The 23,346-nt window shown below is 36.1% G+C and overlaps 2 protein-coding genes across 6 annotated transcripts in view; both read right to left on the bottom strand.

Annotated features, from left to right (window-relative positions):
- Positions 1-3,986: 3,986 nt before the first annotated feature.
- On the bottom strand, positions 3,987-10,764 carry GCG (glucagon). The gene is made up of 6 exons (XM_069021556.1): positions 10,667-10,764; positions 10,123-10,284; positions 9,196-9,249; positions 7,469-7,606; positions 5,201-5,344; positions 3,987-4,205 (listed from the first exon to the last, which is right to left on the bottom strand). The coding sequence occupies exons 1-6, from the start codon at positions 10,762-10,764 to the stop codon at positions 4,181-4,183; spliced, it is 621 nt and encodes a 206-aa protein (XP_068877657.1). The 3' UTR covers positions 3,987-4,180.
- Positions 10,765-19,680: 8,916 nt separating this feature from the next.
- The window catches only part of FAP (fibroblast activation protein alpha), a 39,026-nt gene continuing 35,360 nt past the window's right edge, over positions 19,681-23,346 (bottom strand). For all 5 annotated transcript variants that reach the window (XM_069020802.1, XM_069020804.1, XM_069020803.1 and 2 more), the window contains 2 exons: positions 23,033-23,106; positions 19,681-21,703 (listed from right to left, as the gene is read on the bottom strand). In XM_069020802.1, the coding sequence (XP_068876903.1) occupies positions 21,602-21,703; positions 23,033-23,106 (176 nt within the window). In that variant the 3' untranslated portion in view covers positions 19,681-21,601. The remainder of the gene's footprint in view (positions 21,704-23,032; positions 23,107-23,346) is intronic.

Raw genomic sequence — 23,346 nt, 5'->3', positions numbered from 1 at the left:
CAAGACAGATGCATGACCAGTGTTTCAGAATATCTTACAGCTCCACTTAAACGTCTGTCTGGTATACTGTGTACCTGTTTGTCTTACCAACAATCAAAAAGAAAAACAAAACACCACCACTCCTCACCACCCCAGGGTGAATTTTCCTTTTCCTAATGAGTAGGAATCACAACATATATATATATAATACAACCAATCTGTGCTTTTTTTTCCCCCTAAGCATTTAAATAGTGATCATCACAATGTCTCAAAATGCAGCACAGTCAAGTAATGTCAGTCTTGTGAAAAAATGTACCTGAATGTTTTGTAGCTTTTCATAGCCAAGTTGCAATTTTGAGAGATTATCTGCAAGGTTTTAAAGTTTTTCAGTGGTGAATTCTAAGGAGAAAAAAGGAGCAGTACTGTCAAAGCATATGGCTGGCTACTGCTGGTTTCTGTGGGAACTCAATTTTAAGTGCCTTTGGAAATCTGTGTTCCTGTGTCTAGATAAAATTTTTAATAATCTACAGTACTTCTGACTCTGGTCATGCCAGAGAGACTTACACAGTCTCTGTAAAATCTGTACGCAGAACCACCTGAATGTTCCAGTAAGAGTCAGTATAGCAGAATATGTTTTCCATTTAGTTGCAATGGTTCCTAACAGCGATTCTCTGCAACTTGAAAAAAATCTCAAGTTCCTCCTGACTGATCAAAATGCCCACGATCCCAAAAATTATTGTTATGGTCGTGCTTCTGGTTCCCCGTCAGGTTGTCTTTTGTGATAGCCTGAGACTTAAAAAAGTTCCTGCAGCTAAATATTTCAAGTTACTTTATACTATGGTGTTCTTTTGTAATCAGATATGTATTAGCCAGGAAATGCCAAGGAATTAAACAAATAAATATCCAGCAGTGGCTGCTACATGATGAAATTTGAGAAGCTGTAGCTTCATATTGTATGCTCAGCACTGTTGTATTCATAAAGAAGTTGCATAATTGCAAAGAGCTACTTACTAGAAAAGAATGAAAATACAGCTTTCAGCCTGAGGTTGACTTTCCCAAACACTTGGGAAACCTGCCAGATGTGATGTCTTCTTCAGACCTCTAGCCTCAGTAAAACTCAAGGCTTTGTTAGACATCTGTTTATATATTTGAGCATTTCCTCCAGAAATATTTGGAAGAGTCAAACTGCAAAAATGGAAAACTTAAGCTCTCTGCAGAATAAAAAAAATTGTGACTAAAATGTGTACAGTTTACTTTACAGGTGCAATGATGTATTCCAGATTTCTCAATGTGTAGCTGTGGGAGACAAAATATGTGCTGGATGAAGTTTTGCATGGATTCAGTGGCTCACTTCAAATGTGCTGTGAAGAAAAGAAGGCAAAAGTGCTATTAGCACTGAGGAGTGTTCAAGTTCTACTGGACTAAGTGTGTCTTTTGACTACAAATATATTAAAAATGTTGTTTTTTTCAGAAATAGTTTCATTTTTTCTTTGCATATGAAGTTGAAATACCATGGCAGTTTTCTAGCACATCTTTGCATTAGTTCTGTTTGAGAGGATTGTGAAGAGAGTGTTAACTGTAAATCAGGAAAGAAAAATCCCTATGTTATGTGATTATGTCACTGGGACAACCATTTCAGTGTGGCTAGTAGCAGCTGTCACTCAGTTCTTTCAAGTTTGTGTGTTTTTCTTTATAAAATTATTTTCCTGGCAACTACAGATTCTTACTACATGTCCTCTGAGCACAGTTAAATGGTTAGAGTGTCTCAGGTCTCGTTCTTTTTTTTTTTTTTCTTGGTATTAATTCCAAGTAGTTGTCTTTTACTGCAATATGCTTATTATTACTTAATAAGTAGTGTGGAAGGGGAAAGATGCTGCCTGCTCAGCAAATAAAATACAATGGGAACACTTTTAAAAGACCACCTGGAAGTTCAAGGCAGCACTTATGCAATACACAGAGGACTCCAGCTATTGTGTAGTAAAGGCGAAGAGATGGTGACTTATTTCTCCCTATATTTATACTATTCACTGAATTTCACGTAGCATGTGTGAGAAATATCCAGGACATACCTTATTAATGATCCCATATGGACTTGCTCTCTGATTTCAGGATATGTAAATCCTAGTCCTGTTGAGCTGAAACATGTGTTTGATATTTCTGATTACAAGCTCAGCTTCATCTCACTTCTGAAGAAAGGGTTAATTTTGATTCATGCTCTAGATTGGGACTTAGAAAATTAGAGGTTAAATGTTTTTGTTGTGTTCCAGAAAAGCTGAATAAACTTGAGAAAATAATTTATGCCTCTCTGTTCCTAAAGCATATGATTTGTAAAAGTGTGGAAAGCCCAGTATTTTCATAGCTGACAAAGCCATCACCAGAAGGGGCTCAAATACCCTGGTGACAGACACTGTGGAAAAAAGGATTTTTAACTTAGGAATCCTATCCTTAGAACACTAAAATATCCTGGGCAAAGTGAAATGAAACATTTCAAGGACAATTGTTCAGTCTTTGAAACAGAAAAGTTACCTCGTACCATTTTATCCTGGGCCATATGTATCCAACTGTGCATAACTGAATCTTTTCCAGTTCCACGTGGACCCAAACCACTGTGTACAAATAGGATTAAATAAACAACTAATACGTATACATAGCCTCCTTTTTTTTTTTTTTTTATTTTTTTTTTTTTTTTTTTTTTTTTATCTCCAGGGGTATAGTGGATGCTATGATTTTTTTTTTTTTTTAGTGCAAGATTCTATTGAGTTTAAATTGTTTAAAGTTGGGTTGTTAGAACAGCTTTCTGTTGTTATCAAGAAGCTGATCAAGACACCAAATTGGGTATGATCTGCCCTGATCTGAAATTACAGAGTATTCATTCCTATAGCACTTTGGAAGAGTGATCTAATATTTTCCCAGAAATTCTAGATTATCAGTGAAAGTTTCAGATGCTTTTAAAAAACTTATTCCCATAAAACTTTTATTCACAGCAAAAATTATAGGTACTAATTCTGATTCAACAATGGTCCTATTTCATATCACCTTCTACTAGATACTTGCTAAACCTATGGGATTTCTCTTAAACCACTTGCCCTTTAGGACAATTTAATGAAGATCCCTGGTACACTGCTAAAATAGTGAGGGGAGAAAAGGGGGTTTGGGTGGTCATTGGAAATAGGAGGTAACACCAGGTAAAAGTGGTTCTCAGAGGAGGAAGGAAGGGAGGAAGGAAGGAAGGAAGGAAGGAAGGAAGGAAGGAAGGAAGGAAGGAAGGAAGGAAGGAAGGAAGGAAGGAAGGAAGGAAGGAAGGAAGGAATATAACATGGATTAGAGGGCTGTTTGCATTGGTTTGACTTGGCAATCTTAAAAAGTTTGAAGAAGTAATGGGGCAGTTTCCACACTTACAGAGTATATTGCACTTAACATTTTTCAAAGCTGTCCTCCTGTTCTGAGCCAGAATTTATGCTAATGAAGAATAACTGTCTCTTCAGTCATGTTTCCCTCTCTAGCTTCATCTTACATGATTTCTTTTTCAACTAAAGATAATTCAAAGGTCACACAACTCTTTTCTGGAAATCATTGTGGACAAAACATGATGGAACAGAATGCTGAGTTTGTTTTATCATTCCAAAGAAACCACTTTTAAGATCTCAGTGACACTAAAATATTAGAATAAAATGAAATGGACTGCAAAGAGGCACACAGCATATACACATGAGAAGTCAACAGAAAAGAAGCTTGAAAAAATTTATTTAAGGCTATCATTTAATATCCTTAAAGCTTAGCCTTTTTATAACAAAGGTTTTAAGAGGGATATTCACTTCTCAGGCATTTGTAACTGCCAGCCCCTTATGAATTAAACATATAATTGGTGATTGAATAATTTGTGTGTAGAAGTAAATTTTTTAGAAAAATAATTTTATCCTTAAATATAAATGGAGTTACTTTAGTCCTAATAAATGGAAAATACGAAGTTATCGAACTTTCATAGTCTTAAAGCTGTTAAGAAAACCATCCCTTAGACAACAGGTTTTCCATATATAAACCTTTGGCAACACTAAACTATAGTACAATTATTTCCTGGCATGCAAGGTGACATAGCTTTGTTACACCAAATGTAAATGACAGAATACAGATTTCAGAATCTCTTAATAACTGGCAGTTGATGAAATGAAGATCTTCATTTATCCCTTTTTATTCTGCATTTTTACTGGTATTCTTCCAAAAGGTCTCTGGGGGGAAAAGAAAAGAAAAAAAAGCAGCAGCAATTAGGAAATATTCTATGTCTCCTAAGATTTATGAAATATGTGTGGAACATATTTTTTCTGTTTAAGAGTGAGCAGATGTTAGTTCCACAGACCTCTCAATGCCCATGTCTAATAACAGATTGAAAACAATTATTCCTAAAGAAAAAGCATTTTACTAGCTTCTAATAGATTCTTTTCCTAAATTGTTTGTTTCAATGCTGAACTACAAACACAAAAAATAGTAACATGCTAATAAAAACTGTATTTTAACTGTACCTTCTAAATTTTTTGAGACAATATTTGTTGTTTCAGATTTCCAAAATCAACTAGTCTTTTTAGGGGCTTCAGTAATGCAAAGGAGAAATCCAACATTTAAAAAATCTGGCCACTCACATGTGTCTTGAGTTGGCATTTAATTATTTTTTAAATGCTTTGTTAATTTTAACAAACAATTCCCCAGTATTAACCTGTTCGCAGAGCTCACTTAGAAAATGCTGCTTTGCCTACATACAGGCGAACTAAAGCAGGTTCTTAAACAGTCACCTGTCAGGAACACAGATTACAGCACTGTCCCCTAATGACAAGCTGCATTTTAAGGCAATGTTTTGTATCACAGTCTTTAAAGAATTATCAATTTGATGTAATTATACCAATAAATATTTCTGATTTTATAATGTCCATGCAAAGCAAAGTTTTATTTTTCGATATTTAATCTGACCTTATTTCTGGTAACAGTCGGTGGCAAGACTAATCTCAAGTTAAATAGGAAACTGTTAGAGAGGTTCACTACTGATAAAAAATTCAAATAACATTTGGAACAAGTTCCATTTAGTGTCTTATCCTTCTTCATCTGTCTGTAACAAAGTTTGCAACATAGTACAGATATATCACTAGCTAAGAGAAAAATTAGTAGTATTTTTCCTATGTGTGACAAATCCATTTTAAACACTGGTATTAAGAACAGTATAAAATTCAGGCACCTTTGGGTAACTTTTGTGTTAATTAGCCATTTTAGGAACTCTTTGGCAGCCATGTCATCAAGGAGTTTGTTGATATCACTCGTGAAAGTGCCATCTGCATGTCTTCGACCCATTTCTTCGGCCACAAGAGCTTTTTCTGGGAAACTTCAAAGGTAAGAAATTATCAACCAATGTGCAGATCTAAATAAACAAACGATTTAAAAGGGCCTTATTACAGGGTTCTGCTACACTGCATATTTCCTGCGATTTTAAGGAGGCTGAGCCTGATGTTAGGGCTCGGTATAGCACGACGCATGTCAGAACATCTCTTGAGGCATTATTTTCAAAACAGACAACTGTTCCTTCCAGTGAGCCTAAACTCCTCTCCAGCAGTTTTGAAAAAGCCATACATACAAAAATATATCTCAGTCTGCAATGTCTATACCATGTAGACTAGGCATCAGTACCTTTACTAAGAATTGTTATTTAGGAAATACAACTGCTAAAATATTACAGTCAAATGTTCATACCTTTTTTTTTTTGTTTTATTTGGACTTATGGCCTGGTTATTTCCTTAAAATTACATTGCATAAGAATTTAGATATCAGGAGCAGCAATTTTTTTTTTTTTTGGTAGGGACGTGGTTCAAATAGCTCACTTAAAGCACCTGTATAAAACCTATGTGCTTTTTTGATGTAAAATCATAGAATGTAGCATTTTATACTTGGAATCAGATCCTGATTCTTGTTCTATTCTTTTTTGACTGCTGGAAAACCAGTATGTCAAATCCAGAGTTTGATTTAGAAAACTTTCCTCTCTTGTTTCATCCCACCAAATATAGGAAGATTTTAATGGGTTTCACTAAGGTGGGCTGATGCTGAAGCACCCTGGGCCCTGGATCCAATGACAGGCAGACTGGTTGATTTCAAGGAAGGCTATATACAAATAGTACCAAATATTGGAAAGCAGAAGGGTTGTCTACAATTAATTGCCCATCTAGGTTTCTAAGTTCAACTGAGGTTGTGTTTCTCTCAAATGGATACAGAAATACCCTATTTCTGCTGATGAAAATAAAACATGACAGAAAAACAAGTGGAAGGCTGAACATAACTAGGAAGGGGAACCAGCTTTTCCCTTCTCTATATAGCTGAACTAATTTATTTAACTCTGTTTTCTTCAGGAAATTGTCAATATTTACAAAACTTAGTTTTACCTATTTAGTCTTCCTTAACTACAACACACAATCTTGTCTTACAGATTGTATTTTATTATTATTATTTATTATTATTATATTTTATGTAATGCGAGAGACTTACATAGTACTTTACAGCTGATAGAATATATACTCAGAGGATGAACTGAAATCCCTGCCCCAAAGAGCTTACAGTCTAAAGGCACAAGTAAGTATGGAACAGTTAACAGGTGGGGAGTGGCAGCTGCATGGTGTGGCTCCTCACCATGCAGAGCTGGAAATAGATGAGCAGAGGGTGCCTGCAGGAGACTGAAGGTAATGCCATTCTAAGTGTAAGACCATCATGACAAAAGATGTGAAGTCATGAGGGAGTACATGAAGTGAATAGGATAGAGAAATCTGCAAGGAGTATGTGGAGAACAAGATAGAAATGAAAGAAGTCATAGGTAGGTGAAGTCATTAGTGGAGCATTTTGTCCAGGGAACCGCAAACCATAGCAAAAGAATTAGAGGCATCTTAAAAAGGAAGATAAGTTATAGTCGTAGCAAATGATAGTTGTTATGGCAGCAGCAACTTGGGGAGACTCTGAGAAGCATGGGAAGAGGAAAAGAAGTTATTAGTTACTGCTGGGAATGATCATCAGCACATGGAGTACAGCTGATAACTGATAACAATGATAATATTGGAAAAATTTAATCTTGGAAATACTGCAGAGGAAAAGATTGACTTCAAAAGAAAAAAGAGAAGGCAATTTAAGATGACACTGACTTGAATAATCTCAATGATAGTTAAGGAGACTGTAAGCAATGTTATGTGAAGGGGGAAAGGTGGTAGAAGAGAAAGGTCTGGTTTAGTTTTAGATGTGTCGACCTTAAAACTTGACCTTTTAGAATGTAACAGCATACTGAACAGGTTTCAATCTGTATTTGAACTTAAAAATGTAAAGTGGTGGTCTATTACCCACAGAATATCTTCTAATACAAAAGAAAGCATGAAGTACAGCAAGAATGATCAAAAACACATCAAAGTTTCGTTAGACATGATTTCTAACCCCAAACCAAGGCAAAATTAAGTAATAGGAATGGATGGATTCTTACTCTCTTCTTCCTCGTCCATTCACTAACCAAGCGATGAACTCTTTGGCAGCTTGACCTTCCAAATAAGAGGTGATATCACTGGTGTAGGTGCCTTCAGCATGTCTCTCAAATTCAGCATGACGCTTGGAGATTGCATTGCTGAAAGAAGAGCAATACTGTAGGAGCAGACTGCATAAGAATTTAACTTTTTAACAATCTTTATTGATTTAAATTTCCCACTTGCCAGACTAGCATTTCTATAAGAGAGAGGGGTTCTTTTTGCTTCTCAAATTGGTCTTGATATATTTTTTCCTGATATATTTCAGTTCCAAAACTATTGCCTGTACTATGCAATACAGTTTTGTGCAGAGATTCCCAATCTGGTTCTGAACAACTCAGTTCAGGTGTGGAAAGCAATTACAGCTGTATTGGAATGGTCTTCTGCTAGACTAATTAGCTATGAGCAAGAAGCTGTATTGTATTATACAGACATGCTTTTTGGTACCCTTTGTTAGATGCTCCTCTTATCTTCACCTCTTTTTGCTGAGCCAAACTATTCAGACTTAATTCCTTTCAAATTTACATTTTGAGTTGTTTTATGGACACCCTTTTATTCATCACTCTGACCAAGTCATAATCTTGGAAAACTTTCAAGCCTGATCAACTCCATCTTGTTAAAGACATTTATCTTCTCCCTCCCTACACCTCATTGTGGTTCTTTCTCTGATATAACACAAAATTATGTTACAGTGGCTCTTGGGAAGGCAAACTGCACTGAGAAGTAGGCATGTTATGGAATATTTTCCATGAACAAATTCCCTAGCATTTCTGTTTCAGAATTTGCTAATTTCTGCCCAAATCTAGCTCTTTCTATTATTTTTTCTTCTTGGGATGTCACCATTCCTCCTAATTTAGTACCATCTGCACTTTTCATCAGCAATGCTAACTAGAGTTGTTTGGAGCATTTTTAATGAAATGTTAATTTTTTTTGAGATATGCTGTTTCAATGAAGCAGAAACATCATTACAAATTTGTTATTAATATTGACAGCGTGAACTCAAGGATCTTTGTGATCTGGGCTATCCTTTTTGGATTTTCTGACAAATGAAAGAATGAATGTAGGTATTTTAATCTGTTTTGCAAAAACACTTACTCAATTTCTTATTTATTTATTTAGAATTTCCAGTCTCTCTAACCCTTTCCCAAAACCACAGTCAAGAAACAGAATTCTGGCCTTCAGCAGGTCTTGTGTTCTCCTTTCTGTAATAAGTAGTTTATGTGACATGGGACTGAGTGCTGAGGGCTGAGCAGTGCATCATGTTTAATCAGCTCTCTGCAATTTATCCTGGCCATCTTCCTTTCACTAATCTTCTCACTGGTTTTTTATTCTTCAACATAATGTGTTTGGGTTTTTTTTCTTCAGCTTTTTTCTATGCTGATTTTCTTTTTATTTTATTCTCTGCTCTCCTTGATTACTTGAAATGTGCTTTCCTGAAATGTATTCTCATCCTGTTGCATTCCTTGCACCCACTGCATATAGCTATAGAACACAGGTACAGGAATAAAAAGCATGGAGACATATCCTCCTTCCTTTTTACACCAGTAAACAGCTGGTGTGAAATAATGTACTTGATTGATATTTCTTTGATTGTGGTAACATTGTAAAGAATACTAGTTGTTTTCTTTCTTGTTTAACTGAAAATGAGCTCAGACTGGTTTCGAATAACAAGTTGTGACATATAGAATACCTTGAGAGCTGGTCAGGGACTTTGTCATTTTCTTTGTCCTCCTGTCCTTGTTGGCTGTAGTGAAATTGCACAACCATTAGGTCATTATTACCAATACACTGCAGAGCCTGCATAAGCTTTTATTGGTTATTATTTAAGTATTATAGTAAACCCCCATGACTGACAGGTGAATATTATATTCATTGTATTTCAGACACATGAATTCAAATTAATACAATGTGTAGAAATTGTTACTTTATACTTTAAAGACTTCCACAGAGATTTAGAAGCATTAAAATAATAGATTTTTGGATTCTTTTTGGGCAGATTTTCTCTAGAACACAAGACTGAAACACTTTTACATTATTCTTACTCTCAGCTTGGTAGCTTGAGTTTAATCAAAGTGTATTTGAAAAAAGACATGCCAACTTATACTGGTCATATGGGTTAATTATCCAGTGGTCAACAAAACTTAAACTTCAGCTCCTTTTTTAAAAATGAAACACCAGGATTAGAGTATCCATAGATAGGAAAGTTTTGTTAAGGCCTAATGGCCCAGAATTGTACATTATGTTTATATATTTTATTCATATTGAACTTCATTCATTCACTGAGACAATCTACCCCGAAGAGGCTGAGACAGTTTTTTAGGTGGCATATCAGATAATACACTTTGATTTAACCAAATAATTTTGACTGATTTTGCATATGTTTCTCATTTCTAATAATATATTAATATTCTATCAATGGCTGGACTTAATGATCTTAGAGGTCCTTTCCAACCTCAATGATTCTATGATTGTATATATAAATTTTCCTCAAGTACTTTACTTATTTGAGGATTATCCATGGTCTGGGACGGGAAGCTGATACCAAGAAAGTGAATTGGCTAGATTTTTGGCTGTTTCTGTGCATGAAGATCTGTATCAATGTGACCAAAGAGCTTACCCATTTCTTTTAGTGCTCATTAACCATTGCACAAAGTCCTGAGCTCGTCTGGTGTCCAGGTACTTGGTGTAGTCACTGGTGAATGTGCCTTGTGAGTGACGTTTCACTTCATTCGGCTGTCTAGATTCATCTATTGGTTCAGAATGGGAAGCTTTGAATGATCTGTGAAAAGTTTAGACCTTGTAAATTGGCAGTGGTTACAGTACAGTCTACAATGCATAGATTTTTCTTTTAACAATACTATGTTTTACTCCCACAAAGAGAAAGCAAGTGGCATATTGATCACTGTCTGTCTGGTAAAAGGAATCTGTATGGTAGATTGGATACTGCACAATTACTCACTCTTCTTGGATAAATAAGGTAGCTATTGTTTTAATACCCCAAATTGCTGTGCTATGCTTTGCAATATAAAAAATTTGTCAATTTTAGTGGTAGATGAAGAACTGCATAAAGCTATCTTTAAATTATAGTATGTTTGGCTTCAAAGTATAAGAAAACAAAGTTCAGGCCAAATATTTGTAAAAGTTTGGTCTCAAGAATTTACCTTGATTTCTCCTCTGTATCCTGAAGAGGATTTTGCCAGCTGCCTTGAACTATCATTAAAAGGAGACCAGCAACAAAATAAATGCTTTTCATTTTCATTGCCTGTCAAAACAGAAACAAGGCAACAAAGAAAAATGTTATACCGTTTACATATGTCTGAGTCAATTACATCAAAAAGAGACATTCTTAATGCTGATCTAAACCTGAAGAAAGAGCCTGCTAGTTTGGGTTCCGTGTCCAGTGGGTAACATTTTAGGGCCTTGGGTAGGCATTCAAAAGATGTAGTCTCTGTTCCAGTCTTTAGGCTGTAGTTTGTATTTTAGAATGCAAGGAGAGCTGAGAGCAACTGCATCCTCACTTTCTTTTGCAATGTGAGGATAAAGGTCTGCTCTCTCCTTTTCTCTGTGTTCAGCTGATGGCAAGCACTAGATCTGTAATGCAGTTCTATTGCAAAACTAGTGTAGTGATGTGACTGCGATTTCTTCCCCAGCTCATTCACTAGAGAAAAAACAAAGCAAATCTTTGTCAAGAATACTGTCACATTAACAGTTTCCCATTCTTTCTCACAGAAGTTGCAATGGGTTCACATCAGCAAAATGTCACTGGAAATAATTTCATCATGTACTTGGGCTGATACTTGTGTATCTGAAAAAGCCCTTCTGCCATCCATGGCATTTTCCTACGGAAGTTTATGGTACAGTCTGAAAAACAAAGGGAGATAGGACACATGAGTGCCTTGAAGCAAAGTGGTAGCAAAGTAAGTCCCAGTCAAAAAACACCCTCCCCACTAAATGAAATCTGTGCCATACTCCTGTGGCTCTACTGCAGGAGTTACTTACTGAAGTTCAGTGATATATAAAATAAGGCAGTCTGAGTGAAAAAATATATATTCTCTATTGTAATGCCTTGTCACAATAGTCTGAATTTAAATACACTATGGGCTGGAGGAAGCCTTAGAAAATTATGAGGGAACAATGTGTAGTGAAGGTGCAGATTACTCCATTTTGAGATGGAGAGGTGGCTCTGCACTGAGCAATGCAAATGAGGGGGCTATACGAACACCTCTGAAAAGGTAATCTCTGGCATCAAAAATCTTACTGCTGTAGGACTTCTACTCTGCCCCAGTTCTCTGCCCCTTCATAGCAGATTTTTTTTGAAACCTGTTTCTTCCATCTGTTTTAAAATTACTTATACTTGGAGATGCAAAGCTTGACTGTTGGCAGGCATTTTACCAATGGTTAGGAAGGATCTATTGCTACTGGTACTTTGTGAGGCCTGATTTTTAAGAGAATCTCAATGAATAATATGAATATTTTACTAGAATACCTCGGTATCAGTATCAAAATACTTGAGGCAATCAAAATCTTAATCAAATATTGATGAAACCCAGGAAAATAAATGTATAACTATAATATTTTCTGATGGATTTTACTATTAAGCAATGGGGTCAGTTTCCCTCTCTCCACCAAAAGCCACTACCAGTGTTGCTCATTTTTTCATCAGTGTCTGGAGACTCGTTTCTGCCTTGTGCATTGTCCTGGTGTATGAGATTTGACTCCCTCACTTGAACATACCCTGCTATAGTACCAACATATACCATGGTGGTCAGGTGGTCATGTAGTCAGTCTTATTAAAACCCTAACTATAGTACTGAACTCTGTTTTCACTGTTTCATTTGGAGCTGTAATTTGGTGGTGCAACACTGACATCCAATGTTTATCTCAAAGAATGCATAATTTCACATTTCATAGGCTTCTCGCAATGGAACAAAAGCTCTGCCTATTCTTTGGGAAATGACTCTGTTGTGGTCATTTCAAAATGGTGTGATTGACCCCTGTGGTAGCTGATATGGCTGTAAATGAATTAACCTGGACTTGGACACCAGATAAAGTCTGCCTGTTACACCACACATAAGTAAATTTGCCCTGCTTAGTAGTCTTAGCTTACAGCCATCTGTAGCTTTATTAAACGGCGATCCAGATAAGCCATAAACCCAAGTCACTGGGGCAGAATGAAATATCCAACACCAAAAGCTTTTCTTTTATACAAAACTTATTAAAAATAGTTTAAAGTCGCTGTAGTCAGTAAGGAGATACTCAGTGATTTCAGTTTATCTTGGCTCTAACTCTAATGTCTCAGGCCTATAGAACTTTCAGATGGGAACAGTACCACTAGCCACTTTATTCCTTAGTATTAAGATTAAAGTTAAATGCATGTTCAGCTTCTATCTAAATTTTTCAGAATCAAAATAGGGAGATTATTAAAAAGAAATATGTATAAATGCAGTTTTTGAAATTTATAACATTTTCAGGTAAGAGAATCCTTATTAATAAAATAAGCTTTTTCAAAAACTATTAACCTTCTGTCATATATGTTCTTTAAAAAATTTAGAATCAGTTTTGTTTATTCAACATTTAGTACTTGCTATTGGTAAGTCAAACCAGCAACAGCAGTTCTTGACAAGTTAAATAAGATACAGTTTTAAAGGAAGAAATTGTAATTTTATTCTTGGTAACATAGACATGTTTTATAGAGAAAAAGAGATGATCAGAAAAATAGTATTTTCTTAGTTTATGCTAGCTAATCAATTAATTTCCCAATCAGAAAAAAGGTTTTACTTGCTCTAAGTTTTTTAGGTCACCAGTAGATACTGCTAAAAGCCATGGGAACTTATTGTCAAGGTGCAGGAAAACTAAAGCTAATCTTACACAGAAAATTTTTATTCCTATGCATATTTGACTAATGAAAATATTTTCATTTCTTTCTGATCGAAAATGAAAGATTTAAGACATCTCAGTTTGAAGCACCAGAAATATGTAAGAAATATACCTCTCAATCTTGATCAGATATTTATTTGAATATTATTTCCTTGACCAACTTAATTTTTCTAGTTTTCTAATATATTCTGCTACAGGTATCTTTTGTAGCTATGTACAATTTTAACTAGCATAATTTCACTGAGTTTTCAAAAAAATCTTTCAAAAGCCACATTTGTATTTATTTCCAGTTTAAAAATGGAAATTATGAAGTGGTAAAAAAAGGAAATATTTTCATATGAACATGTATGAATGAATAAAATAAATTTCTGTTAACAGGAAACTGTCTGCAAATAGCAGTAATTTCTAGAAACAAATAAATTACTTTTTCAGGTAGGTGTATTTTACATCTAATTTACCTAACATGCCTTGTGGAAAGTTCTGTAAAATACAACAGTTCTAGTCTAAGGAATTCCATAGTAGGATGGAAGACTAAATTAAATTTTATACAATAATCACAATAACTATTGCAAGGCTTTAATTTTACTTCTGTGCTATAAAATTTTCTTTTCTGATCTTACAGTGATATGAAAATAATAGTTGCTTGAGACAAACTAATCTAAAAATGGGGCAGTGGAGTGACAGTCTGTAGGGTGACAGTGACAATCTGTCTTGGACAGTTTTAAGTCAGTGTCCACATAAACTCACTGAATTTGTTTCCATGCTTCTAACTTAATCCCCATTGATTCATATTTAGGCAGTATCTCTAAGGAGTGAATAATTTTAAACTCACATTAATTAAATATCTCTACAGAAGGTACTAAAGGAGATAAAAATATAAAAATCAATAACTGTGTATCTCATTTAAATTCTTACTACAGTTCTTGTCTTTCATGTTCTCATGGCTATTCTCCCTTCTTTCAATTAATTCTGCAACACAAACTGTTGATTTCCCTTTTTCAGATCATTCTTTGTTGAAGTAATCAATACATTAAAAGATTTAAATGATGATGTCATTGACTCCAAATAACAGTGAGTATAACCTCAGAATAAAACACCAATTTGCTGAAAGATCCACACCTCTATTGCAAACTTTGGGCAACACAATGCAGATAATGCACTCGGCTTTCTCAAATAAATAACTGGTAGTTCATATAAATCTTACCTTCTTATAATTTGAAGTAATACGTGGCAGTTGCAGAAAGAGCTACTCTCTCTTCTGCAACTATGGCAAGCCTTGAAGATCCTGAGCTCTGCCTAGCTGCCTCTTTGCACAGACTTATATATATACTGTTCAGCTCTAGTAAGCATTACAGGAGTGCATCATTGCTGACAGTTTCCTTATTCAACTTAAAAAAAAAAGTCATCATATTTGCTATTCATTTCATTTGATAATTTTACAAGCAATTTCACACATTCATTCTGCTTACTTTATGACATCAATGCTAACATGGATTTGCAAAAGGAGTGAGGTAGCAATGTCCAAAGAAGTAAATATCAAACAGAAGGGCATTAACTTGACAAACAGTGGGCAAAAGGTACCTGGGATCAAGGCAACAATTTCTCCAATTTCTGATTTGCCACATTTAACATTTAGAATCCTGATTCTGTTAACATCAATAGAATTGTTTTCACTTATCAATTTTAAATCAGGATTTATAAACTTAACCCATTGTTAAAAATAACCAGCACAACTTCCCCAAAGCCCTTGAATGATTCTGCAAGTAATCTTGTGCCAATATAATGAATACGAAGGGATGTGAAATACTGCACTGATGGCTACCCACTATGCAATGCCTAGCACAGGTGAAATTAAAAAAAAAATGTTTTGATCAGCCTTAGATGTAAAATTCCCACTTTGCAAATACTACTGCAAGAAAATTCATACTCATTTGAGAACTATATGCCAAACATTCACTATAAATTGAGTTTAACACAGTGGCCTATAGATTTATGCAATACAAACTTTTTGCTCACATTTCAATTCCCTACAAGAAAAAAAATTAAACAAAATATTGATATTTATACTAGTGCCTGTTCTATGCAACTATTGTTCAGTATTGGAGACAAATTCATAGCTGTGGTGGGGCAGCCAAAGAAAGCCATGTTCAGCCAGCCAGTGACAACACAGAGACTGAGACAGGTAGGGGAGATAGGTAGGAGGAAGGTTCTGGAATCATAGTAGACACCTCACTGAATGTTAACGACAGCCTGTACTCCAGTCTGGAGTGGCTCATGGTCTGGTTTGTGGTACAAGGCACATATTACAACAAACCTTCTTATTTCCCCTAGTACTGCTCCTCCAAGCCAGCAAAGAATATGCTTCAATGAGGTAATTTTCTGCTGACTGACCACAGCCAGATTGGCATAGCCCATAAGATACAACTGAGGTAGTGTATAAACGTAATAACCACGTTAGAGTGGCAAACAAAATTTACTGGATCCTTCCTAGAGCTCTATCCTAAATACCTGGCTGTATTTAGTACCCCAGTAGGGGTTCAGGAATACATTGTCTCACTACACAGTCCACATCATCAAATTCAATTTTTTGGGTATAATTTTTTGTGCTATTGGATCCATCTGCTGAGATTTACGGTTTATTTTTTTTCATTTTTAGTCCTCGGGGCGGGTCACCTGGCCGCTCCTGCAGAGGCCACCAGCGCGTCCTGCAGTACCTGGGCAATACAGCAGATGGGGATCAAAGGGCCCTTTCCACCGCTTCTGCACCAGGAGGACACGAACACACTTGACATGGACTGCTGCAATCATCTCTCTACATGCTGAGTTAAAGATACTTTGGAACAAAGCAATACAGAATGTGAGACAGAATCCTCTCCTCCAGGAAACAGTTAGTTTTTCTCTTTTTGTTTAGCTCAGTTTATTTTCTTATGTCATATAAAGTTCCTTGTTTACAGTAGGATGATTCCAGACAAAAAAAATTGAGACAGAGCACCTCAGTACACCTGGTTGGGAAGGTTGTTACAGAGCTGTATCATCTAGAAGGTCATCTGGCATCTAGAAGGTATCTGGTTATTTGTTTTTCAAGGGGTACACAGAAAATAAAATGTACGGGAAAGAGGTGAACTGCCATCAAGAAACATGCAACCCTCAGTTGCCATAGCTGAGTCTATACTATATATTTCAGGAGCACAGCAAACAAGAGTTTGCTCAAAAAACAAAAGCAAAAAACAAACAAAAGCTGAAAATTATATCGTGTATGAAACATGCATATGTATCCAGGTTTGTTCCTCTCACATTTTAGAATACACCAGTTAGTTTGCCCCTCTTGGCAAAAATCAAGGGCAACTCTCGTCTAGATCATTGTTCTCAAATGGGACAATATTTTGAATCAGACTAAGAGACAGAACCTGAAAGTGGCCTGCCTTCAGGAAATTTTCATATTTCTCATGATTCAGCTGGAGTTGTTGGGTTCTCTGTATCTGGAGTTTTTCAAAGTTTCCTGCACCATTGTCTGATTAAAATTGTCAAGATTTGAACATTTAATGACTTAGGAACTCGCTGACTTTTGACAGTAAGAAGTAAAAAAATATTCATCAAATGCTTTCAAAAAAGTGACCTCCCCAAATTCTTCTGTGTATTTCTTCATTATTTATTTATTACTACTGTACTATTATCCATTACATGTCTAAGGGGAGGAGGATGTATCTTGGGGTATGACTACAGGCCCACATGCTTTACTTTCTTATATTATACAGAAAGCATTCTCTCCTAACTGTGTCAGCTGTGAGTTCAGAGGGCTGGGCTCTGCAGCCCCTCTCATTTTGCTATCTTTATTTCATCATAATCACCTGAAAGAGCATTCTCCTACTGAGAATGGGAATCAGTATGTGTGAACACATGCACACATAAAACACCATGTTACGTCCATAAATGCGTACTTGTACATAACACACACAATGTGTGCCTATGTACATGTACAACTGCAAGGCTGCCCTTTGGGAAGCAAGAACGGCTTTCCGAAATGGAGGGCTACTTTAGGGTCTCTCAGCCCTTCCACAACGTGCAGCTCCATGCTCTCTGCCACGGATGCTGAGTGGTTTGTACCTCAGGAGTGACAGCCATTGTAACTGTGCTGTAGCCCACACTGTCTGCTCGCATAAGTTGGAATCGCTCCACTGCAAGTCAATGGAGCTGCATCAATTTGCGCAAGTAGAAGAGCTAGCCAAATATGTACCAGTTATTTTACATTCTGAGAAGACAATGTTCATAATTGAAAGTAATACCAAATGCTCTTAGCAAATACTATGAATTATTCAGATTAAATATAGAGCCTTCAAATGACTCTATAAAATGTTCTAAACAGCTGTGCCTTGTAATTGGAACTGACTGGCAAACTGGAAAGTATTGAATGTAGTCTGAATTGGACTTGATATCTGAGTAAAATGAGTGTAACACTAACCATATTCTAGAACCTGGCTGGTTTTCTGCTAAATTCCTCTTCAGGCCTTTTCTTCTTTGCAGCTGCAGTAATCCTAAGTGAAGCAAAGCATGTAGCTCCGTGTTTGAAGTATAAGGATTGCAGGTTCTTTCATGTGTTCAGCTCACACAGCACGAATGAGGTAGATGATGAAAAGAGGTTTGGAGTGGAATCAGTGACTGTCTACTATTTATGTACACTTCAGCTCCTAGAATAAAGCGATTTTTACTTTTCAGCTCTAGTTTTAATTTGTAAAAGCTAGAAAGGATTCACAGTGGAAACTGATTTGTAAACAACCGTATTTGTGGCTATTTATCAAGGGTCTGTCTACTTAATTCAGAACAACTACATCCTATCTTCAGAGGCCTGAATACCTTGTTTAGACGACAGGTATTTGAAGACTAATGTTTCATTGTCTGAAGTGGTATATTTGAGTATCTGAAGTGTGAGAGTGTTATTCAAAAGAGAAAGGAACAGAAAGTGCTCAGCATTTTTTTGAAAACCAGATCCTCTAAAACATTTGAAAGTGGGAAGCAAAACTTTGAGGATGTTCACTCTTGTCATAAGAGCTTAGCTTAATTCAAATTGTGTCCTATTTGCACACTATGTTCTCTGTTTGCAGTATAGTTATATATACTTTTTATTCACATACTTCGTTAGCTTCAGCTTGATACCTCAGGACAAGCCCCTTCAACTTGAACTATTGAAGATCTGTTACAAAAGAGCCTATCCTGTAGCCTCTTTAGGCTCTTCCCTTCAGTTAAAGTGGAATGGGGCAAGTAACTGTCCGGTGAATGTTTGGGGTAATGCTTATAACATGGACTGTGTTTGTAAACAAGGCAGAATGGAACATGTTCTCTTTCTAGAGAAGAAAAAGCTTGGGAGAATCTTATCACTGTATATAAATACCTGAAGGGATGGTCCAAAAAAGAGTGAGCCAGCCTTTTTTTAGCGGTGCCCAGTGACAGAACAAGAGGCAACCAGCACAAACGGAAACCTAGAATGTTCTGTCCAAGCATAAGGAAGAACTTGTTTACTATGAGGGTGACCAAGCACTGGCAGCAGTGGCCGAGAGAGGTTGTAGAGTGTCCAGAAGGGTTTTAGATATTAAAAAGCCATCTGGACAAAGTCCTGGGCTACAGGATGTAGGTAGCCCTGTGTGAACAGGGAAGTGGGATAAGTAGACCTCCCAAGTTCCCTTCCAACCCCAACCATTCTGCAATTCTGTTATAGTGTGGGGGTAGGTTTTCAGTGCTCTGCACCATTTCTAGTGATTGACTGTGATGTTACCTGTTATAAGCACAGGACAGCCAGTAATCTGATGTTGGATGTATTTTTAAGAGGATTTTTTTTTGACACTCACAGCATCCTAGGACATTTTCTCCTAGGTCATCAAAACACATGGTTGCTCAATCATAAAGCTTTCAGGTTAGACATTATTTCAGCAACTCAGTGTAAATGTCATGCTCTGCTGGAGACATATTCCCATTCTTTGGCAAGAACACTGTGTAAGGCAAAGAAATAAATAACATGAAAAACAATGAAGGAAAAATGATGGCAGTAAACTGCACTTATTTTTAAAATTTTTTTTTCCCCATAACTGCTACCTACAAGCCAGAGTAGATGGTGGACAGTTTGGAAGATATGTACTCTGGTTGCCTTAGGAAACAAACAGACCTCAGGGCAGATTCATAATGAAATATCTAATGCACCCCTTGTGAAAGAGGTACCTTCTGTTATTTTATTTGGCAGATTTTCCTGAAATGTCCCTTATTTCAAATACTTTCAAAAGCTTCAGACAACAGACTCGTGGGCAGGGTGTGAACAACACATTGCATCATTTTATTACTTAGAGTACCAACAACAGGCCAATCTATCTGCCCAAATTTCTAGAACTTAGAGGATTTTCAAAAGAATAAATAAAATAAAGGTGCAGAAATTGAAAGTGACCTTAATATATTGATATTTATGTCAGATTGATACCGTGCTTTTTTTGGAAATTACTCTAAGTTCTCACTGACATATTCAGGTATCTTAAACCTTTAAGCATCTGGGATAAGAGCTTGATTTTTCTCTCTTTCACCACAATGTTGCAATGATTTCCTTGGTGTTGTATCCATATAACAAACTGAGAGTTAAATCTCAGTATTTCAACTGAATTGTATTCCTTATTTGCAAGATAACCACATTTCTGAGACTAGTGTTTTGTGCAGCAAATGCACATAGGACCATATAATCAACATCTAATTAGGCCCACTTCATGTTAAATTTTCTTAATGTTAACTTTCTTAGAGATACAATTTTTTCCTTTAGCCATTATAGCAGTTGAATTTTAATTACATTACCAACAAAAAGCTCATTAACGTCACGTAATTGGCAGCATTTCCAAAAAAACCTGAACTAATTGAGTATTTTCTGAAGAGTTCCCATCAAAGTATAATTTAACCATTACAAACAGCTTGGCAACTACATTTACATAAAGATGTATCTAAGGAATGTTCTCATGTGTGGAAAATCAGATTTGATATTGCCATTAACAAACGAAGGAAGCTGTTACATAGCAAATCACTTCCACATTTTAATTATTTTGGCCAAACCCCATGTTTTTGTCAAGAAAGTCAAATGAAAACCCTTGCTTTTCGACAAAGAAGCAGCAACTGGTCTCTGACTGAGAGTTTTGAAGCAACTTGCTTTGTGGGAAGTCAACACAATCTATTTCAGGTTATTTTGTACTCTCAACAGCTAATAGCAAAGATGAGATATTGTGTCAGGAAGACCATGGTTCTTATGCAGTAGACTAATTCAGAATTTTTCAAACACATCATCAAGGAATTTTTTCATCTACAGTGGATCTCTTGCCAATTATCTTGTTAATATTCTTATATTATGATGGGACTGGTTTAATTACTAATCAAAAGAATACAAGTATTCCAATCATTATTAGCTTCTAGCAATTTTAAAAGACTCCCTAGAATAGTTTCTCTAGAAACAAAGCAAAGAAAGCTTGCACAATCCTTTGATCCTTCCCCTCCAGTCTGGGATGAATGACACTGAGATCAATTTGAATGCTGAGGTGATAATTAGAAATTAAAAACAGGTCAACATGGCTCACATACTTTGAATACAGGTAAAAAAGCCACTGATATATAATAGTTATCATGAATGTCCTGCTTTCAATCTTAAACCCAAACACTGAGAGTTTTGCAGAATCGAGGTTTCAAATAAGAGTTGAATAAAATTTGAACTCATCATTCAGTACTCTTAGTAAGTGTTAAATACTGTGTGTTCCTATCCCTGCTTGGATTCTTTACAAGAAGTTGGAAATAAATTTTGAGAAACTGGTTCTTGTTAGGATGCTTGCACTGCTTGCACTGCTTCCTTTGTCCTTTCCCATTTTACAGTTCTAGTTAACAAATGCAATCATATTAATCTGACAGTGTGCATTTGCAATGAACCACCTTTTGCGGACTGCAGAATGTAAATTTAAGCAAGTTGGCAATAGATGCACAAGACCTTTTACATTCCAATTTATTTTTTCTGTCAAACAGATATCAAATGTGTCAAAACATTTGTTACCATAACATTTGCTAATATATAATATCAAAAGTGGATGTAAACATCAAGTTTAAAATTTCAAAGTTCCTGTGATCAATTCACCTGAAAGCTATACAACTTGGGCACTGCTATCATTTCATTCTCCCAGAGATGTCTCAGATGCCTTGGCGTGATCTGAGCAGCCTACTTATTCTGACAAAGAGAAACATTGTTTGAGGAAGTGGGTCATATGTGTGTAGAGATGTTTACTGGAAAGGCCTGGAATTCCATGGTTCTGATCAGTATACCACTGAAAGAAAAAAACAAAAACAAAACATAAACTCCTTATGTTATGTTTTCAATTCTGCAAGAGTTAAACAACACAGAAAATGTATTTCACTGCCATATAGATGAAAGTGGATGGCTCAAGAAAACAGAGGAACTTAATAATTCTTTAATATATTAATATTCTTGCTGAAAAAAGTTTCTAAGCCTTCTGTTACTTAAGAGTAAGCAGTACTGCCTCAGTACTTACAAGCCAGTTGTATCAAGTCAGACAAAAGAGCCTTGAGATGCTATTAGGGATGAAATACTCTTGACCTGCTCCATGGCCTGGGCAATAGGGGTAAGAGTCTTTCTTAGGAATGAATACTGGGCTCTAAGCAACAAAATTTCAGCTAAATGTTGTTTGAATTCTATTCAAAACATCCTGCATTGCACCAGGGCCATGAACCTTGTGAATGGTGTACTGGAAATAAAACACACATATGAATTATGCTAACTCAGAAATATCTGCCATTCCACAGTAGCTGAACCAGAATGACTACAACTGCATACAGTATTCCAGATACTTAAGAAATAACTCAGATTTGCTAAATATCAATGAAGGAGGCAGAAAATGTGTAATACACAAAAGGGCCTACAAATCCTTGTGATCCCTTTTTGGGGAGTTCATGGCCCTGCAAAACCAGACTTGGGCAGAGGGCCAGGATGTTTGATAACTTTGGTTATTAGCCCTGAGAAAAACTGGAAGCAGAGGTTAGCATATAATTTGGAACTACATTTCCCCTGTTTATTTCTCCTTTATATTTTGCAACCTCTTGCCTATATGTTTCTCTCTTTGCCTGGACCTGCTATCCCATATAAGTTTTTCAGAGAACTTTTTTTTGCTGATTCTGGATATACTATTTGAATACCTTACACCATTTTTGCTCGTTTCACTTCGTGCTTGTGGCAGGCAAGTTCAATTCAAGATAGAGTCTACCACAACCAGTGACAATGTGGCTCCAGAAGCCAGCTCTTTCATCTTCCTCTTTTACTAGGTATCAAAAACACTCATAAGGAGGCTGGATTCTTATTCTTCTCCCTGGCTCATTTTAAAAGCCTCCAAGTTATTCTCGACAAGAGGAAAATCCTGCTAGCATCCAAAGGGCAAGGGGAAAAAAAAAACAGAGCAGGCAAATCCTTTGGGGAAGAGATTGAGAAGTTATTTATGAAGTATAACAAATGCACTAGCAATTGCCAAATTTTGAAGCATGTTCAGTTGAACAGAGTTGTTAAAAACGCTGCCAAATGTCTGATAAGCTTATTGATAAAGTTAAAAACCACTTTTCAAAATAAAAAATAGTTTATTATTTACCATTGCCTGGAAATCCACCTGTGCATTAACCAGAGCTTTTGCAATTTGTGCTGAGTTCTGAAAATGTACATTATCTAAAAAAGGAAAAAAGAGATTGTCTGTTGAAACATGTTAATACCACAAAAGCATAAAGTTATAGTGCATTTAGCTGTGTCCACTAATTATCAAGAGACACAGTTGACTTTAGTAAGAATGAGCAAGCATCTTATGATAGGTCATATGGAAATCTACCAAAGATCTAAGTCCTGACCCAATCAAAGATAGATGCTTAATGTTTTTCAAACAAAGTGATTCTGGCTCTGTGTTTGTTCTGC

Source organism: Aphelocoma coerulescens, chromosome 7, assembly GCF_041296385.1.
Source record: "Aphelocoma coerulescens isolate FSJ_1873_10779 chromosome 7, UR_Acoe_1.0, whole genome shotgun sequence".
NCBI lineage: Eukaryota > Metazoa > Chordata > Aves > Passeriformes > Corvidae > Aphelocoma > Aphelocoma coerulescens.
The sequence above is the reverse complement of the archived record's forward strand: the minus strand, read 5'-3'. Positions and strand labels throughout refer to the sequence as shown.